Below are 13,883 nucleotides of genomic sequence, written 5' to 3' on the forward strand. Positions count from 1 at the left end.
AATAAGATAAATACTGACAACTACTGATGGAGCTCCAAATGACCACTGATTCTCAAAATTAGCAATTAAAATTCACAACTTCTTGAGAGCATGTCGGTATCTCCAACCAAAACCAAATTTTACATACCACATTCGTCCACCTCAACCATCTAACTTGATATCTCTAGTCGAACTTCAATTGCTACAAGAAGACTAGAAAGGCTATATTTAAATAATCAATATAATCAAGAAAAAGCAGGATAAGTCCTAATTGATCAGTAGATTACAACTGCGAATAATTTGGAAAAGGAATATTTGAATACAACATATCACTTGTACTCTTGTGATATACATTTCCTTGGTTTCAAAGAAAAAATATACATTCTCAACAAAAACGAAAAATTATACATTTCCTTGGAATAATTTGTGGTGGTACCAACCAAGAGATAGGAAAGGTTCTTTCAACAAAAAAAATAAACCAAGAGATAGGTCTGGTCCACAAACTTTCTTGTGGACCTTTGAGCCACCACTGAGGAAAAAAGGAACACACACTCAAATTTATTGCTTGGAGTTTGTTCTTCAAAACTACAGAGAAATAGAGTGAGAATGATCTCTGAAGCAGAAGTCCGATACATCTCGACTAGTACAGTCCGGCCGGTTACTGATCTGAGCAACACAAGCCCGAGACGGATTGACTTGACTCCATGGGATCTCTTTTTCCTCCCACACCAATATATGCAAAGGGGGGTTCTCTTCATTAATCCCCCTACCTGCAAACAATCCATAAAACAGAAGAAAATTTTGATTGATCATCTCAAGAACTCTTTATCAATCACACTAGATTACTTCTTCCCTCTTGCGGGTCGTTTTGCTATAAATAAACATCATGATGATAGTACCTTCTCTCTGTACATCAATTGCGATTCTGCAGGTGCAGAATTCATCCATGCCACTGCAGAAGTAACCATAGCTAACATCCTCAACCCAACTTATGTTCCTCACGTAGTTCGTTCATTCTTCTCCCTTAACGGAGTTGCCAACCACGAGGGTCAGTCAAAACCATTACTCTCTGTGCAAGTAACAGAACTAATTGACGGTATTTTTATAGGTTGTAGCATAAACCATGTTGTTTGTGATGGCACATCTTTATGCCACTTCTTCAATTCATGGTCTGAGATCTCTAGAGGTTCAGATCATATCTCACGCCCTCCTGTTTTAGAACGCCGTTTTCTGAGTAATACTGATTGCCCCATTCGTCTTCCGATCCCCGCGGGTGAATTTCCAACAGTACCTTATTATCCATCTCAATTTGAAGAGAGAGTCTTTCATTTCACAAGAGAAAATGTTGCAAAACTTAAATCAAAGGCAAACTTGGAACTTAAGATAGATCATAACAAGAACAATATCTCATCTTTACAGGCTCTATTGGCTCATGTTTGGGTAGCCTTTCTTCGTGCAAGATCAAGAATATCTTCAATAGATCAAAATCAAGAGACTAGTTATTGGTTAGCGATTGGAAACAGAGAAAAAATGAATCCACCACTGCCTGAAACATACTTCGGGAACTCAGTTCAACCTCGATTCACTACTACTACTGTGGGTGAATTACTTGAAAAGGGATACTCGTGGGGAGCTTTGTTACTCAATCAGATGGTTATGTCTCATAATGAAATAGTAATTAACGATTACTGGGAGTCATGGATGGATAAACCTGTTTTGAGTTCTCCACATACTGCTTTGGTGAGTGGGGGATCTCCAAGGTTCAACATGTATGGCAATGATTTCGGATGGGGGCGACCGATTGCAGTAAGAAGTGGGATTGCTTGCAAGCTTGACGGGAAGATGGTAGCAATGGCTGGACCAGTTGAAGGAAGTATAAGTATTGAAGCTTCTCTTTCTCTTGAGACCTTGAAGGCTATGGGGGATGATGCTAAATTCATGGAGTTTGTTACCAACTTCCCACTAATATAAAATAAACAACCATTAACGTAACATTCAAATCGTAAGTTAATGAGTACTTTAAATACATTAAGAGGTGATAGTTCGAAATTGAATCCAAGAAGATTATGATATGTAAATAATCGATTACCTTATCCTATGAATGCAATTATACAATAACATCATTTGAATTCTTGGAGAAATTTGGATACCCATCAACCCTGTCATTTTCCAAGTTTAATCTTTATCTTCATTACCTTATTATCCTAATGTCATGAAGATTCAGTCATGTGTTAAAATTTCGATGACCGAGTAGTCTCTAGTCGTCTAACATAAGTGCTAATTTAAAGCAAAGGCAAATGAAGAGAGTGGTCAAAAGTGCCACCAAAAGTTGATATTTTTTGGTTTTGTCCAAACCGTCACCAAAACCGTACGTAGAAGTTTAGCTAAAAGTTCATTCAAGCGCATGACGGAAAGTCCTGTCGAAAGGATGGCCAAAGTCCTGTCAAAAGCACGTTAACAAGTTTTTAAGAACGTAAAAGTGTTGATAAAAGCAAGGAGAACAGTACAATCGAAGGTGTGGTCCAAAGTAGCAAAAAATGTGTGGTCAAAAGTGTCGTAAAAGAGTTACCAGAGAGAGAGCTCTAGAGAGAGAATGAATACTTAGGAATCCAATTAAAACTAAACCAGAAAGTTTTTTCTAAGGATCGATCCGAGCTAGTGGAATTGTGGTGGCCGAGTTGAATTTCTAAGGTTTGAATCGATTTTTGCTATAAGATAGGTTTTGGTGATTTAATCTATTTGTTTGTTGTTTGGAGATGATTTTGAGGGTTTTGATTTAGTTTTTGGTGCTAAATTCTAGAGAGAGAAAATTGCAATTTCCTTCATAGTTTGCTAGGGGTTCAAAAGTTTTATATACTTTCAATGGAAGGAGAATCTGATAGTGTTTCAAGGTATAATCTAACTTCTTCATTGCTTTATTTTCATTGAATAATAGATTATGAGTTATGTATGATGAATGACAATATGTTAGTTTTGATGTTTATGTTCAAACTTATTTGTTAGATTTATATGGAAGCTGTGAAAGTATAGTTGATGCAAGGAATGTGTTTGATTAAATGCTTGAAAGAGATGTTGTTGCATGGAATGCAATGTTAGTTGGTTATACAAGACTTATGTTGGTTGAAATAACTATAAAGTTGTTAGATGAAATCCTGTGAGAAATGTTTTTTCTTGGACAATCATGATTGGTATTTATGTTCAAATTGAGAATTTCATGAAAGCTTTGGAAGTTTTTCGAAGAAATGTAAAATGATAGTGCTAGAGTTTATAAAATGACTAGGATGAATTGTAGGGGTTTTAGCTAGTTTTTTGATACAAACATTCTATTAGACAAAATATAATAATTTGTAACAAATTTCATGTTAAATCAATTCAAAAACTAATTTGCAAACCATTTGCAAGGCACTGCAAGGTGTTTGCAAGGTGTTTGCAAGGCACTGCAAGCTCATTGCAAGGCACTGCAAGCTCATTGCAAGGCACTGCAAGCTCATTGCAAAGCCCTGCAAGGTATTTGCGAGGCACTAAAAGGTGTTTACAATGCACTACAAGATATTTGAAAGACACTGCAAGGTGTTTGCAATGAACTGCAAGGTTATAGTCCATATGACTTCATTAGCGATTAATATGATGCTTCTCATTATCGTGTGTTGTATGAGAAGGTTATTGAACCTGTTGTTGATTATGACCTTCTGTATCATCATCCCGACGAGCTTATTATTTTACCATTGACTGAGAAGAAGAAACCTGGAAGAACAAGGCAAAAGAGGATACCAAACATTGGATCAAAGTGGAAGAGGTCGATAAAGTGTAGCGTGTGAAATACATTTGATCACAATAAGAAGACTTGTAAACTTGATGTTTGAATAAGTTTCCATTATGTTTTACTTTTTATAAAGAAAACTTGTCCAACTTAATTCATGAATTAGTTCTCATTATGTTTTCACTTGCTATTGTCTTCATTTTTTTTATGAATTATGTTTACGTAATTGATTGTGATAGTAGATGAACTTGATACCATTGTGGCAGCAGCTGCAATTTAATTGCAAGGCTTTGCAAGATGTTTGCAAGGCTCTGCAAGATGTTTGCAAGGCTCTGCAAGGTGTTTGCAAGGTTATGCAAGGTGTTTGCAAAAGTCATGCAAGGTGTTCGTAAGGCTCTGCAAAGTGTTCGCAAGGCTCTGCAAGGTGTTTGCAAGGTAGTGCAAGGTTATGCAAGGTGTTTGCAAATGTCATGCAAGGTGTTCGCAAGGCTCTGCAAGGTGTTTGCAAGGCTCCGCAAGGTGTTTGCAAGGCAATGCAAGGTGTTTGCAAGGCTCTGCAAGGTGTTTGCAAGGCTTTACTAGGCAGTCCAAAGTGTTTGCAAGGCAGTGCAAGGTGTTTGCAAAATATTTTCTTAGACTAGGGTTAGGTTGGTCTTTTCACTGAAATAGAAAATTACATAATTGCCACCAGGGAGGTGAAGCCTAAAAAACTTTGATGAATCTTTTTTAACCGAAGTCATAATTTCTTAGGGAGTTTTGGCCAAATTCCCGTTATTACAATATATGCTGAATATTTTAACTAAATAAATAATATTCACAATATATGATAACATATGATAATATATGCAATCTAAACTAAATAATATGAATAGGGAAACAGGATATGCACATTTTAATTTGAAATTCAAATATTGGCTCAAATCATGGGAGAGATTTCTACGTCCTTATCATCTCCCCTCAAGTTGTTGTTTTTCTGCAACGGGGTATTGCATCGCCGATGCGTCTCCATTCAGATTAATGTCGTGATCTGTTGTTTTTTACTCGATCCTGACTTCAGTAAGATGTATTTTTAAATTCTCAATTAAATAGTCTGGTACATCCAATCTTGTGTTACGTGAGGAATCGTCGATTTTGCATATGATTTGTTTCTACATTGGCAGCACGTTTCTTCAAAGATGTTTGATAAAGATCTACCAGATGTTTAGCTGCCCTACATGTTCTTTTCCAATGTCGTGCCATACCACATTTGAAACATGGATTCTTCATTTTAAAAGGTTCATTTACCACCTTCTTCTCCTTATTTTGTCGATTATACGACTTGTATCTGTTACCCGAGTTATTTTCCCGTCGGTTTCGGACGTATCCACGACCGCGCCTCCTAGAACGATTACCACCGTTTCTCTTATCTTTATTTTGATCGTCACCACTATCACCGTTTGATAATTTTATTGTGATAGTTGTCATGACCACGACCTTTGTTTTGATTTTGTTCACGTTTTTAAATAGAGACAAATATAGTATAAGTTTCAGAAAAGTAGGTATATCCGGTTAGACGGACTTCTTGATTTTATATTAAAATTTCATTATTTTTTCTGCCACGAGCATACAAGTAATTAGGTCAGAAAGACATTTAAAACCTATATTCCTAAATTGTTCCTGCAAATTCATGTTAGATATATGAAACATGGAAAAGATTTTCTCTTACATCTGTTTTTCAGAAACTGGATAACCACAATATCTCAATTTTAAACAGTACTTTTTAAAATCCTGCAGCTAGGGCTGGGAAAAAAGTCTGAAAATCTGAAATCTGTCAAGTGTCTCAAGTCGTTAGAGACTACGGGGTACCCGAAATCCGAGGGCAGCCCGACCGACCCAGTGAAATGAACGGGTCGGGCACGAGTTTTAAAGTGCTACCTGACATCCCGCCCGAGTCCGTCCGTTTATATTTACCCGACATAACCTGCTTAATAGTGTCATCCATTTATATGAAAATACCTATATACATTGTATGTATGCTTGCTTATATGTATTTATGTATGTATAACATATTTTATGTATGTATAACATATACTCCCTCTGTCCCAAAATGAATGACTTAATTTTTATTTTGGGTTGTCCCATTTTAGAGTCATACTTCTGAAAATAAAGAAAAGAACTTTTCGCTCTTTCCAATAATACCCATTACTATAAATTTAATGACAACTTTATTTGAAGGTAAGTTCAACTTTTTCATTGTAAATTAAAATAGTTAATGAGGATACAATTGGAAAAACCATATTAGTTTTGAAAGTCAAACATCAATTAATGATGTTCCCTTAATAAGTTAGGTTTTCAAAATAGGTCATTCATTTTGGGACTGAGGGCATAAAACACGTAATTATACATTACTACGTATAGGTATGATGGTGGATCGTGGGTGCGACGGTTGTATGGTGGTGGTGACTAAGGTGAGAAATAATGGTAATGACCCGGTCTATTTGCCTACCAAGAATCCTACGACTCTGGAATTCTAATGATTGCTAATTCCAAAATTTGTATTAGACTAAAACCCCACCCTACCCCTAGGATTTGTTAGGACTTTGGATTAATAAACCTAAATTTCAGACTTAAAATCAACAAAAAAAAATATCTCCTTCTATAATATCATTATTTAAAATAAGAGTTAATTCCTATATGGCCCCCTACTTTGTGACCAGCTTCCTTTATGGCCCCCTTTTCTTTCGTAAATTCAAATATGGCCCTCTTTTTTGAGGTAAATGTCCTGATTACCCTTCTTATTAATATTTTTTCAACATAAAAAAAAACAACTTGAATTCCACTTCACTTCCTACTCCCCCACACATATCTCTCCACATCATCTCTCTCTCTCCATCTCACTTCTCTCTCCAACTCATCTCTCTCTCTAACTCACCTCTCTCTCTCTCTCCAAGTCACTCCTTCTTCTCCGACGAAGGTCGCCGGCCGGAAAATTTCCGGCCGACGACCTTAAAAGAAAAAAAAATTTTACCTCTTCTCTCTCTCTAGAAACTCCGGCGAAGAGGTGACTTGGAGAGAGATGAGTGGTGGAGAAGGAAGTGAGGTGGAATTTAAGTTTTGTTTTTTATTTTATTTTAAAAATACATTAATCAGAGGGGTAGTTATGACATTTGTCTGAAAATAGGGGGCCATATTTGAATTTACAAAAAAAAGGGGGTCATAAAGGAAGTTGGTCACAAAGTAGGGGGCCATATAGGAATTAACTCTTAAAATAAAATCAAAAATCGCTTTCTTTTTCCAAAAAATCATTTGTTTCTTACAAAAATCGTTTTTTTCCTCTAAAAGCGTTTTTTCCCAAAAACGATTTTTCTGGCAACCGTTTTTCCCCCGAAAACCGATTCGTCCACAAATAACTTTTTTTCCGAAATCCAATTTTTTTTTCCCGAAAACAAATTTTTCCTTGAAAAACTTTTTTCCGCCAAACTCGTTTTTTACCGAAATCGTATTTTTTTTTCTCGAAAAATATTTTTTCTTTCTCGAAAACTGTTTTTCGGTAACTGAAATTTCCTGAAAACTTTTTTGCTTCATGAAGACCGTGTTTTCCGAATTGTGTTTTTTTTCAGGAAAAAACGATTTTCGAAAAAAATCGATTTCCGGTAAAAAAAAAAACGATATTCGTGAAAAAAAAAGTTTCATGAAATCTCGGTTACCGAAAAAATGGTTTTCGAAAAAAAAATTGTTTACGCAAAAAGTTGGAAAAACGGTTCTCGAAAAAAAAATTATGAAGAAAACAAAGGGTTCTCGAATGAAACGATATTTGAAAAAACGAGTGTCGAGAACAAGGTTTCTACAATATTTTTCTTTAAAGAAGTGTTTAAAGATACTCAGATATTAATAAATCATAGGTTTCTTATTAGTTGTCAAACAAACCAAAAATATTACTTGGATTCATGAATCCGCCGATTTATGATTCCTTCATCTAGACACACACCATAAATGTACTTTGATGTTTTTTAATTATTTTAAGTATATAATATATATACATATATTGTTGTCCGAGGTGCGCTTTGACAAGGCATTGTTAAGATTAACAGTTTTGATTGAAATTTCGGTAAGCATGGAAATAGGAATATTTTGGTCATTTCGACCAAGATATTTCGAAATTTTGGTGAAAATCCGATACCCGAAAAACCTGAAAAGTTTTGGACACTAGAATTTTTAAAATAACCCTCCTGATTAAGTCCGAGAACCCGAGTGAACAAAGAGTTTCAAAACCCGACCAGGCTAACCCGAAGAATTATATGAGCCCGAAAAGCCCGACCAGGACCGATTCTCATCCCTACCTGCAACCGCATGTTTATGCAGTCATTATGAGCTTTTCGTAAAATAACCCGATGAATGTTACCAAAACATTTCCAATTACAAGTGGGGCTTTTTTACTTAAACATTCCGACTTAAGTTCTTCATACAAAGGATTTCGGATCACAATCGAAGCCACTGAGCGATTGTAGAGAGGTTCTTTATTTTTCTCACAAAATATTTTCTTTATTTGTTTGGTCTCAAGATGGACTTACATTTCGAGGTTTCAAGTGATAAAAGAAATTTCCCAACAATTCAAGCATTGTAAAATCAACACTTGTTAAATTTACCATTTCAAAACTGAAGTTATGAGTAATCTATACACTTCTAATAGTTTGCTTGAGTTGAATGAGATCTCGTCTATGATTAAAGACTATCGTGCTAGTAACCTGTTGTGAAATATTTGTTTTCACCTTATTAATGGTATCCTTCAAGTGACAAATGAAATTAATTTTTTTTCTTTATTCCCAACTTAATTTCTCATAAATGAGAGTTACATGGGTGGGGCCGTGGGGGTATTTATAGACAAAGTTAATTATCCAAGAGGCCGAGATGCCAACACCTACGGGATAGGTGTGATTCAATTAACTTCACCTCCTTCTCTATAGGCACCTCATGCTTATGCAAATAATGTGTATCAATCAATTTGATTGATTCTTAAATGACTACTCACCTTTAGTAAGTAAACCAATAGATTTCATCAAAAAAATAAAGTAAACCAATAATGGTAAGCCACTATTCCCATACTAATTTAGTAATGTATCCCACGTTTCATTTCTTTCTCTAAGTATAAAATGTCTTCTCTATCATTGGAAAACATAAACTCTAGAGACAAGAGAGAGAAAGGAGGGATCTTGAGAGAGAAATGACAACTTCAGAAGAGGTTAGCTACATATCAACCACTCTAATCCAACCAGCAAATACAAGTCTTACAAGTGAAGGTAGGAGGATTGAGTTAACAAAATGGGATCTTCTAATGCTCCCTTATCTCTATATGCAAAGCGGTCTTCTCTTCACTACTACTACTACCAAACAACAAGAAACAGGATTATCAGTAGATGATATGGTTTCTCAGCTTAAGACATCTTGATCGAAAACACTAGATCATTTCTTCCCTCTGGCGGGTCGTTTTGCCATTACCGAGCACGATAATGGCAGCTCAGTTTCTCTCTATATTGACTGCAACTCTTCCTGTGCAGAATTCATCCATGCCACTGCCAACTTAACCATAGCTGATATCCTCAACCCAACTTATGTTCCTTCAATTGTTTGCTCTTTCTTTCCTCTTAATGGTGTAGTCAACCATGAAGGTCTATCCAAACCATTGTTGTCTATTCAGGTAACACAACTAATTGATGGTATCTTTATAGGTTGTAGCATGAATCATTCTGTATGTGATGGCACATCATTTTGTCATTTTATTAACTCATGGACTAAGATCTCTAGATCAAGCTCAAATAATCCTAATATCGAATTTCCTACTATAGAACCTTGTTTTCTTAATGATACCCATTGCCCGATTCGCCTTCCTTTCTCTTACAATGAGCTTTTAAAATTGAATTATATCCCAACTCCTTCCAAAGAGAGAGTATTTCATTTCACACCGGAAAACATTGCTAGACTTAAAGAAAAAGCCAACTTAGATATAAAAACTAAAGGTGGTGGTCGAAGGGTATCGACGTTGCAAGCATTATTTGCTCACTTTTGGATAGTTGTGGTACACGCGGAACGTTTAGAACTAACTGAAACTACTACATTCGCGCTTGCAATGGGGAATAGAGCGAGACTGAATCCACCATTACCCGAATCATACTTCGGAAATTCAGCCGACATAGGAATAGCAAGTAGTAATGTGAAGGAGTTGCTCGAGAAGGGGATAGGCTATGGGGCTTCGGTGTTGAACGAAGTTATTATGTCCCACAACGATGCTAAGATTCGAGATTCTTGGGATTCATGGGTGGAGAAACCTACTTACTTTATCTCTAGTAGTGCTACAACTCCCAAGTTCACCACTCTGTGGGCAGGAGGTTCTTTAAGGTTTGACTTGTACGGGAATGATTTTGGTTGGGGACAACCAATTGCTATGAGAAGTGGATTGTCAAGCAAGTTCAATGGAAAGATTATGGCGAGTCCTGGGTCGATAGAAGGGAGTGTAGATGTTGAGGTTTGCTTTCCTCTGGAGGTCTTCAACGCCATGGTCGATGACTCTGAGTTCATGGATTTTGTTACTGAGGTATCTCCTTTTCGGAGTGAAGATTAAATTATTGTGGATCAATAAAAGTTCCACATGGTAAGTTTTTTCTTCAAAGAGATGGATTTGAGGTTGTGTTTGATATCAGAGAAATAACTCCATGAAAATAAAGAGTTTCCATAGAAAGTCTTCCATAGAATATATTCTGTAGAAATAACAGTTCTTTCGTTTGCTTGTCATTTATTATTCTGTGGAATTAAAAATTATGTTGTTTGGTTGACAACTAACTTTTATGAATATAATATTGAATTAAGAGTTTTTATTTGCCTTTCATGTAGTCATTTCCCCTCATGAAAATGACATTTTTACCCTTATATTGTCAAAATGACATTCTTATCTTTATGTTGTTAAAATTACATTTTATAAGAGTGTTACTTCGCTAACTTAAGAGAAAAATGTCAATCTGTTAATACAACAAGATAAAATTGTAAATTTGTGAACATACAAGGATAAAATGCTATTACGACAAAGTATGGACAAAAAAGAGATTATACTAATACAAAAAAGTAAAATATATCAGCAATCACAAAATTAAAAATAATTTTTGCTCTTATGGATCTAACCTTATCATAAGATTATCAACAATATATATATGACGTATGTGAATTAAACAAGGGGTGGCTCTGATGCCAATTGTTAATATTTTTTAGATCAATTAAGCAAACCATGCTTTGCTCATCAAATACATACATCGGACTTGCTCCTTTTGATTCATGAAGTGAATACATAGAAAGGGCAAGCATAAATACCTCGACTCAAGCTTTGGTTGACTGGAATGGATGATGTTCCTCCTGGTTGGTTGGAAGAGATGATTTTCCACTTGGTTCTTGACTTCTTTCTATGGCTCGCATTGATGAGGGGATTCAACAAATGAAATTAGAGAATTGGAGGTCAAGTCCAAATGTAGATCATGACTCTGGTAAATAGTTGGACTATGTTCATGATTTCTATATTGGCCCATCATCAATATAGAAATCACCAAATGCCTCTACGCATGTGGTCCGTAACAATTAGATGCCCTAGACCAAGTCAACCTCAATAGATCACCTTATGACTTGACTTTGTTTAAGACAGCCATACGCATAATTTTACATATATATGTCAGCTCACATATGTTAGGACTTTTTTCAATAGCCAAGGATTTATGGAAGAAAAAAAAGGAAGGTTTAAAATAAAAACATTAATTTTTAGAGGACACGAGTTAATAATATTAGAGTGATGTCCTCTTAAAAACTGTTGCTTATATAAAAATATCCAGATGGGTCCCTTTTTTAGATTCCATTATAACACAGTTAACCAGTCACCATTTCTCTCTCCTCAATCTCATCACTTCTCTCTGCCACCTCATCCTCTCGCCACCTCATTGTCTTCACCGGCGACCTTCAAACATTAAAAAAAAAAAAACTTTTTTCTCTCTCTCATATTCTCTCTCTCCTCTCTCATGTTCTCTCTCTCTCTAACTAATATCTCTCCCCAACATCAATATCAAACCTCCTAGTAGGGTTTTCAATGGCAGCAACTGAATCTTGTTGACTTCTACCAACAACATCAAACCCATTAGGCAATCTCACAGCTTCATCACCATGACTCATCCAAACTATCTGTTGAAACCCAATATTCCCTTCCCCAAACAACTGACAATTTCTCTAAACTTCAAGCTCCATCTTTCCATACTCTTGTTTCTCACGAACCTTAAACTCACCACCAAGCTTTTGAACTTATGATTGTAAACCATAACAAATACCCAAAACAAAAATCCCATTTGATTCGACATATTCAATGAATCCATCAGGAAAGGTTGGAGCTTTATTAGCGTGAACAGAGTAAGGGCCACCAGAGACGATAATAACACTAGGGTTAGCAGGTTGAGATCAGTTATGGCTTTGAGAGAAGAAGTTCCAAAGATACAGAGAGTGAAAATGAAGAGTTGACAGATTCAACGAGTGATTAGATGAAGGTATTGAGAAAAATAATCGAGGATTAGAACAAGGTTTGGTCTTTTGTTGGTGGATGTGAAGGGTATTATACCCTTATACTAGTGTTTCTAGCGGATAACGACATCTAATGTCTAACACTAATATCCCCAAGATTATCATGCAAAACTAGTAATTAACTAATAGGAAGATAGTAGATTACCTTAATTGTTATTTCCCTCGAGCTAGTTGAATAGATTAAAGAAGACCAAGAGCTTCAAACGTAGCTCCTCTACTTGGGACACTGAACGGTATATTTAATCTCCCTCCCTGAAAGCTCGCTAGCACTCCAATGGTGGTTTGATAATAAGAAGACCTTCTTCTTGCTTGACTAGAAGATAGCTTGGGAATTAGCTTACTTTCTCCTCTCTACTTGATGGGGTATAGTAAGAAAGCTTAGAGAGAAATTCCACACCTTATTCTCTTCCCTAAGATTGTTTATAAAGAACCCTCATTAGAATACCCCTCCTCAAAGGTTTCCCAAAATACCCTTTAGAATAAGATTTAGGGAAATAGTCGAATATAACAATTAATGATATTTTATCAATTCCCTAAGGAGGAGGTGTCCAAACACCACGAAATTTTTCGTGCATACTACTGAGTATGTCAGAAACTCACCTTCCAAAACTCAGCCCAATCCGAGTCTCGTAAGTACCCGAACCGGCCTAGGCCCAAAACCCTTATTTCGGGTCTTTTTGCTATCTTTTGCCCAAATTCTATTTAGGCCTGTGAGATATGTTTATGGGGAATTCCCAATGTTATATCACACTCCCACTAGTCATATCATCCGATTAAATACCCATTCTTATGTGTAACCCGATGTAGGATCCGATCGAAGTTAGCCGCGAATTACTTCGTAATTCGACGATCGTAGTTGGTTTCTAGCTAAACACTACGACCCCTAAATCAATCGGACTTGATGATCTTCTTCATCAATTGTCCTAGCTGACATATTGCTTGCATTGCCATCTTGGTCAAAGGACATCTCCTTCAACTCCTTCAGACTCCCATTTGGACTTAGAACAAGTGCAATGCCTCGATTCCCGTGTCAATTTTGTATCCCATCTGATACGTTACGTCATTCAGACTTTCTTGATCTCCGAGTACAACAGTAAAAGACAAACGATTAAGTCTTAATCCGTTTGAGCGCGGCCACGCATTTTCAGTTGTCACTCATCAAGCGGCCTTGAGACACTTTTGACCTAATGTGATTAGGATGACACAATCCATTCTTGTGCTCCCACTTAACTTCATGTCTATCCTTTCCTTCTCAGTATCTGTCTTTATAACCTCCTTTTACGGCGCGGTGTTTGACGGAACCAAAGTCGGACATTCCTTACATAAGATGAGTGGAGCACTCGTGTTTTGAGGAATCTCTCCAATCTTGTTTTTTAGAAGTATTTGACGTTCATCAAGAGTGATGTACTTGTCATTAGAGGGTTATCCAGAGTATAAACCTTTTACACACCCACGTAGTCGAATCGAATACACTATTCTATAACCCATGAAACTGCGTTATCCTATCGACTCCCGTACTAGTCTTCATGAGTCATTGTTGTCCATGCAATGACCTGGACTAGAGATT

General features: G+C 36.3%; 1 protein-coding gene and 1 pseudogene across 2 annotated transcripts; both read left to right on the forward strand.

Annotated features, from left to right (window-relative positions):
- Positions 1-472: 472 nt before the first annotated feature.
- Positions 473-2,120, forward strand: LOC147565904 (putative acetyltransferase At3g50280). Its single transcript, XM_086652370.1, has 2 exons — positions 473-1,056; positions 1,399-2,120. The coding sequence occupies exons 1-2, from the start codon at positions 586-588 to the stop codon at positions 1,948-1,950; spliced, it is 1,023 nt and encodes a 340-aa protein (XP_086508496.1). The 5' UTR covers positions 473-585; the 3' UTR covers positions 1,951-2,120.
- A 6,819-nt stretch (positions 2,121-8,939) lies between these two features.
- LOC147565905 (uncharacterized) lies at positions 8,940-10,473 on the forward strand (annotated as a pseudogene). Its single transcript, XR_015230478.1, has one exon. The product of XR_015230478.1 is annotated as an uncharacterized LOC147565905 (transcript).
- Positions 10,474-13,883: the final 3,410 nt, after the last annotated feature.

This window comes from Eschscholzia californica, unplaced genomic scaffold (genome assembly GCF_041429995.1).
Source record: "Eschscholzia californica isolate CP2 unplaced genomic scaffold, dmEscCali1.0.p SCAF_1, whole genome shotgun sequence".
NCBI classification, from domain to species: Eukaryota; Viridiplantae; Streptophyta; class Magnoliopsida; order Ranunculales; family Papaveraceae; genus Eschscholzia; species Eschscholzia californica.

Excerpts from the sequence above, each read along its gene's own strand:
- LOC147565904 (XM_086652370.1), top strand. The coding sequence starts at position 586 with ATGATCTCTGAAGCAGAAGTCCGATACATCTCGACTAGTACAGTCCGG. Across the intron at positions 1,057-1,398 it reads AACCATTACTCTCTGTGCAA|GCTCTATTGGCTCATGTTTG; the intron begins GTAACAGAACTA and ends TCATCTTTACAG.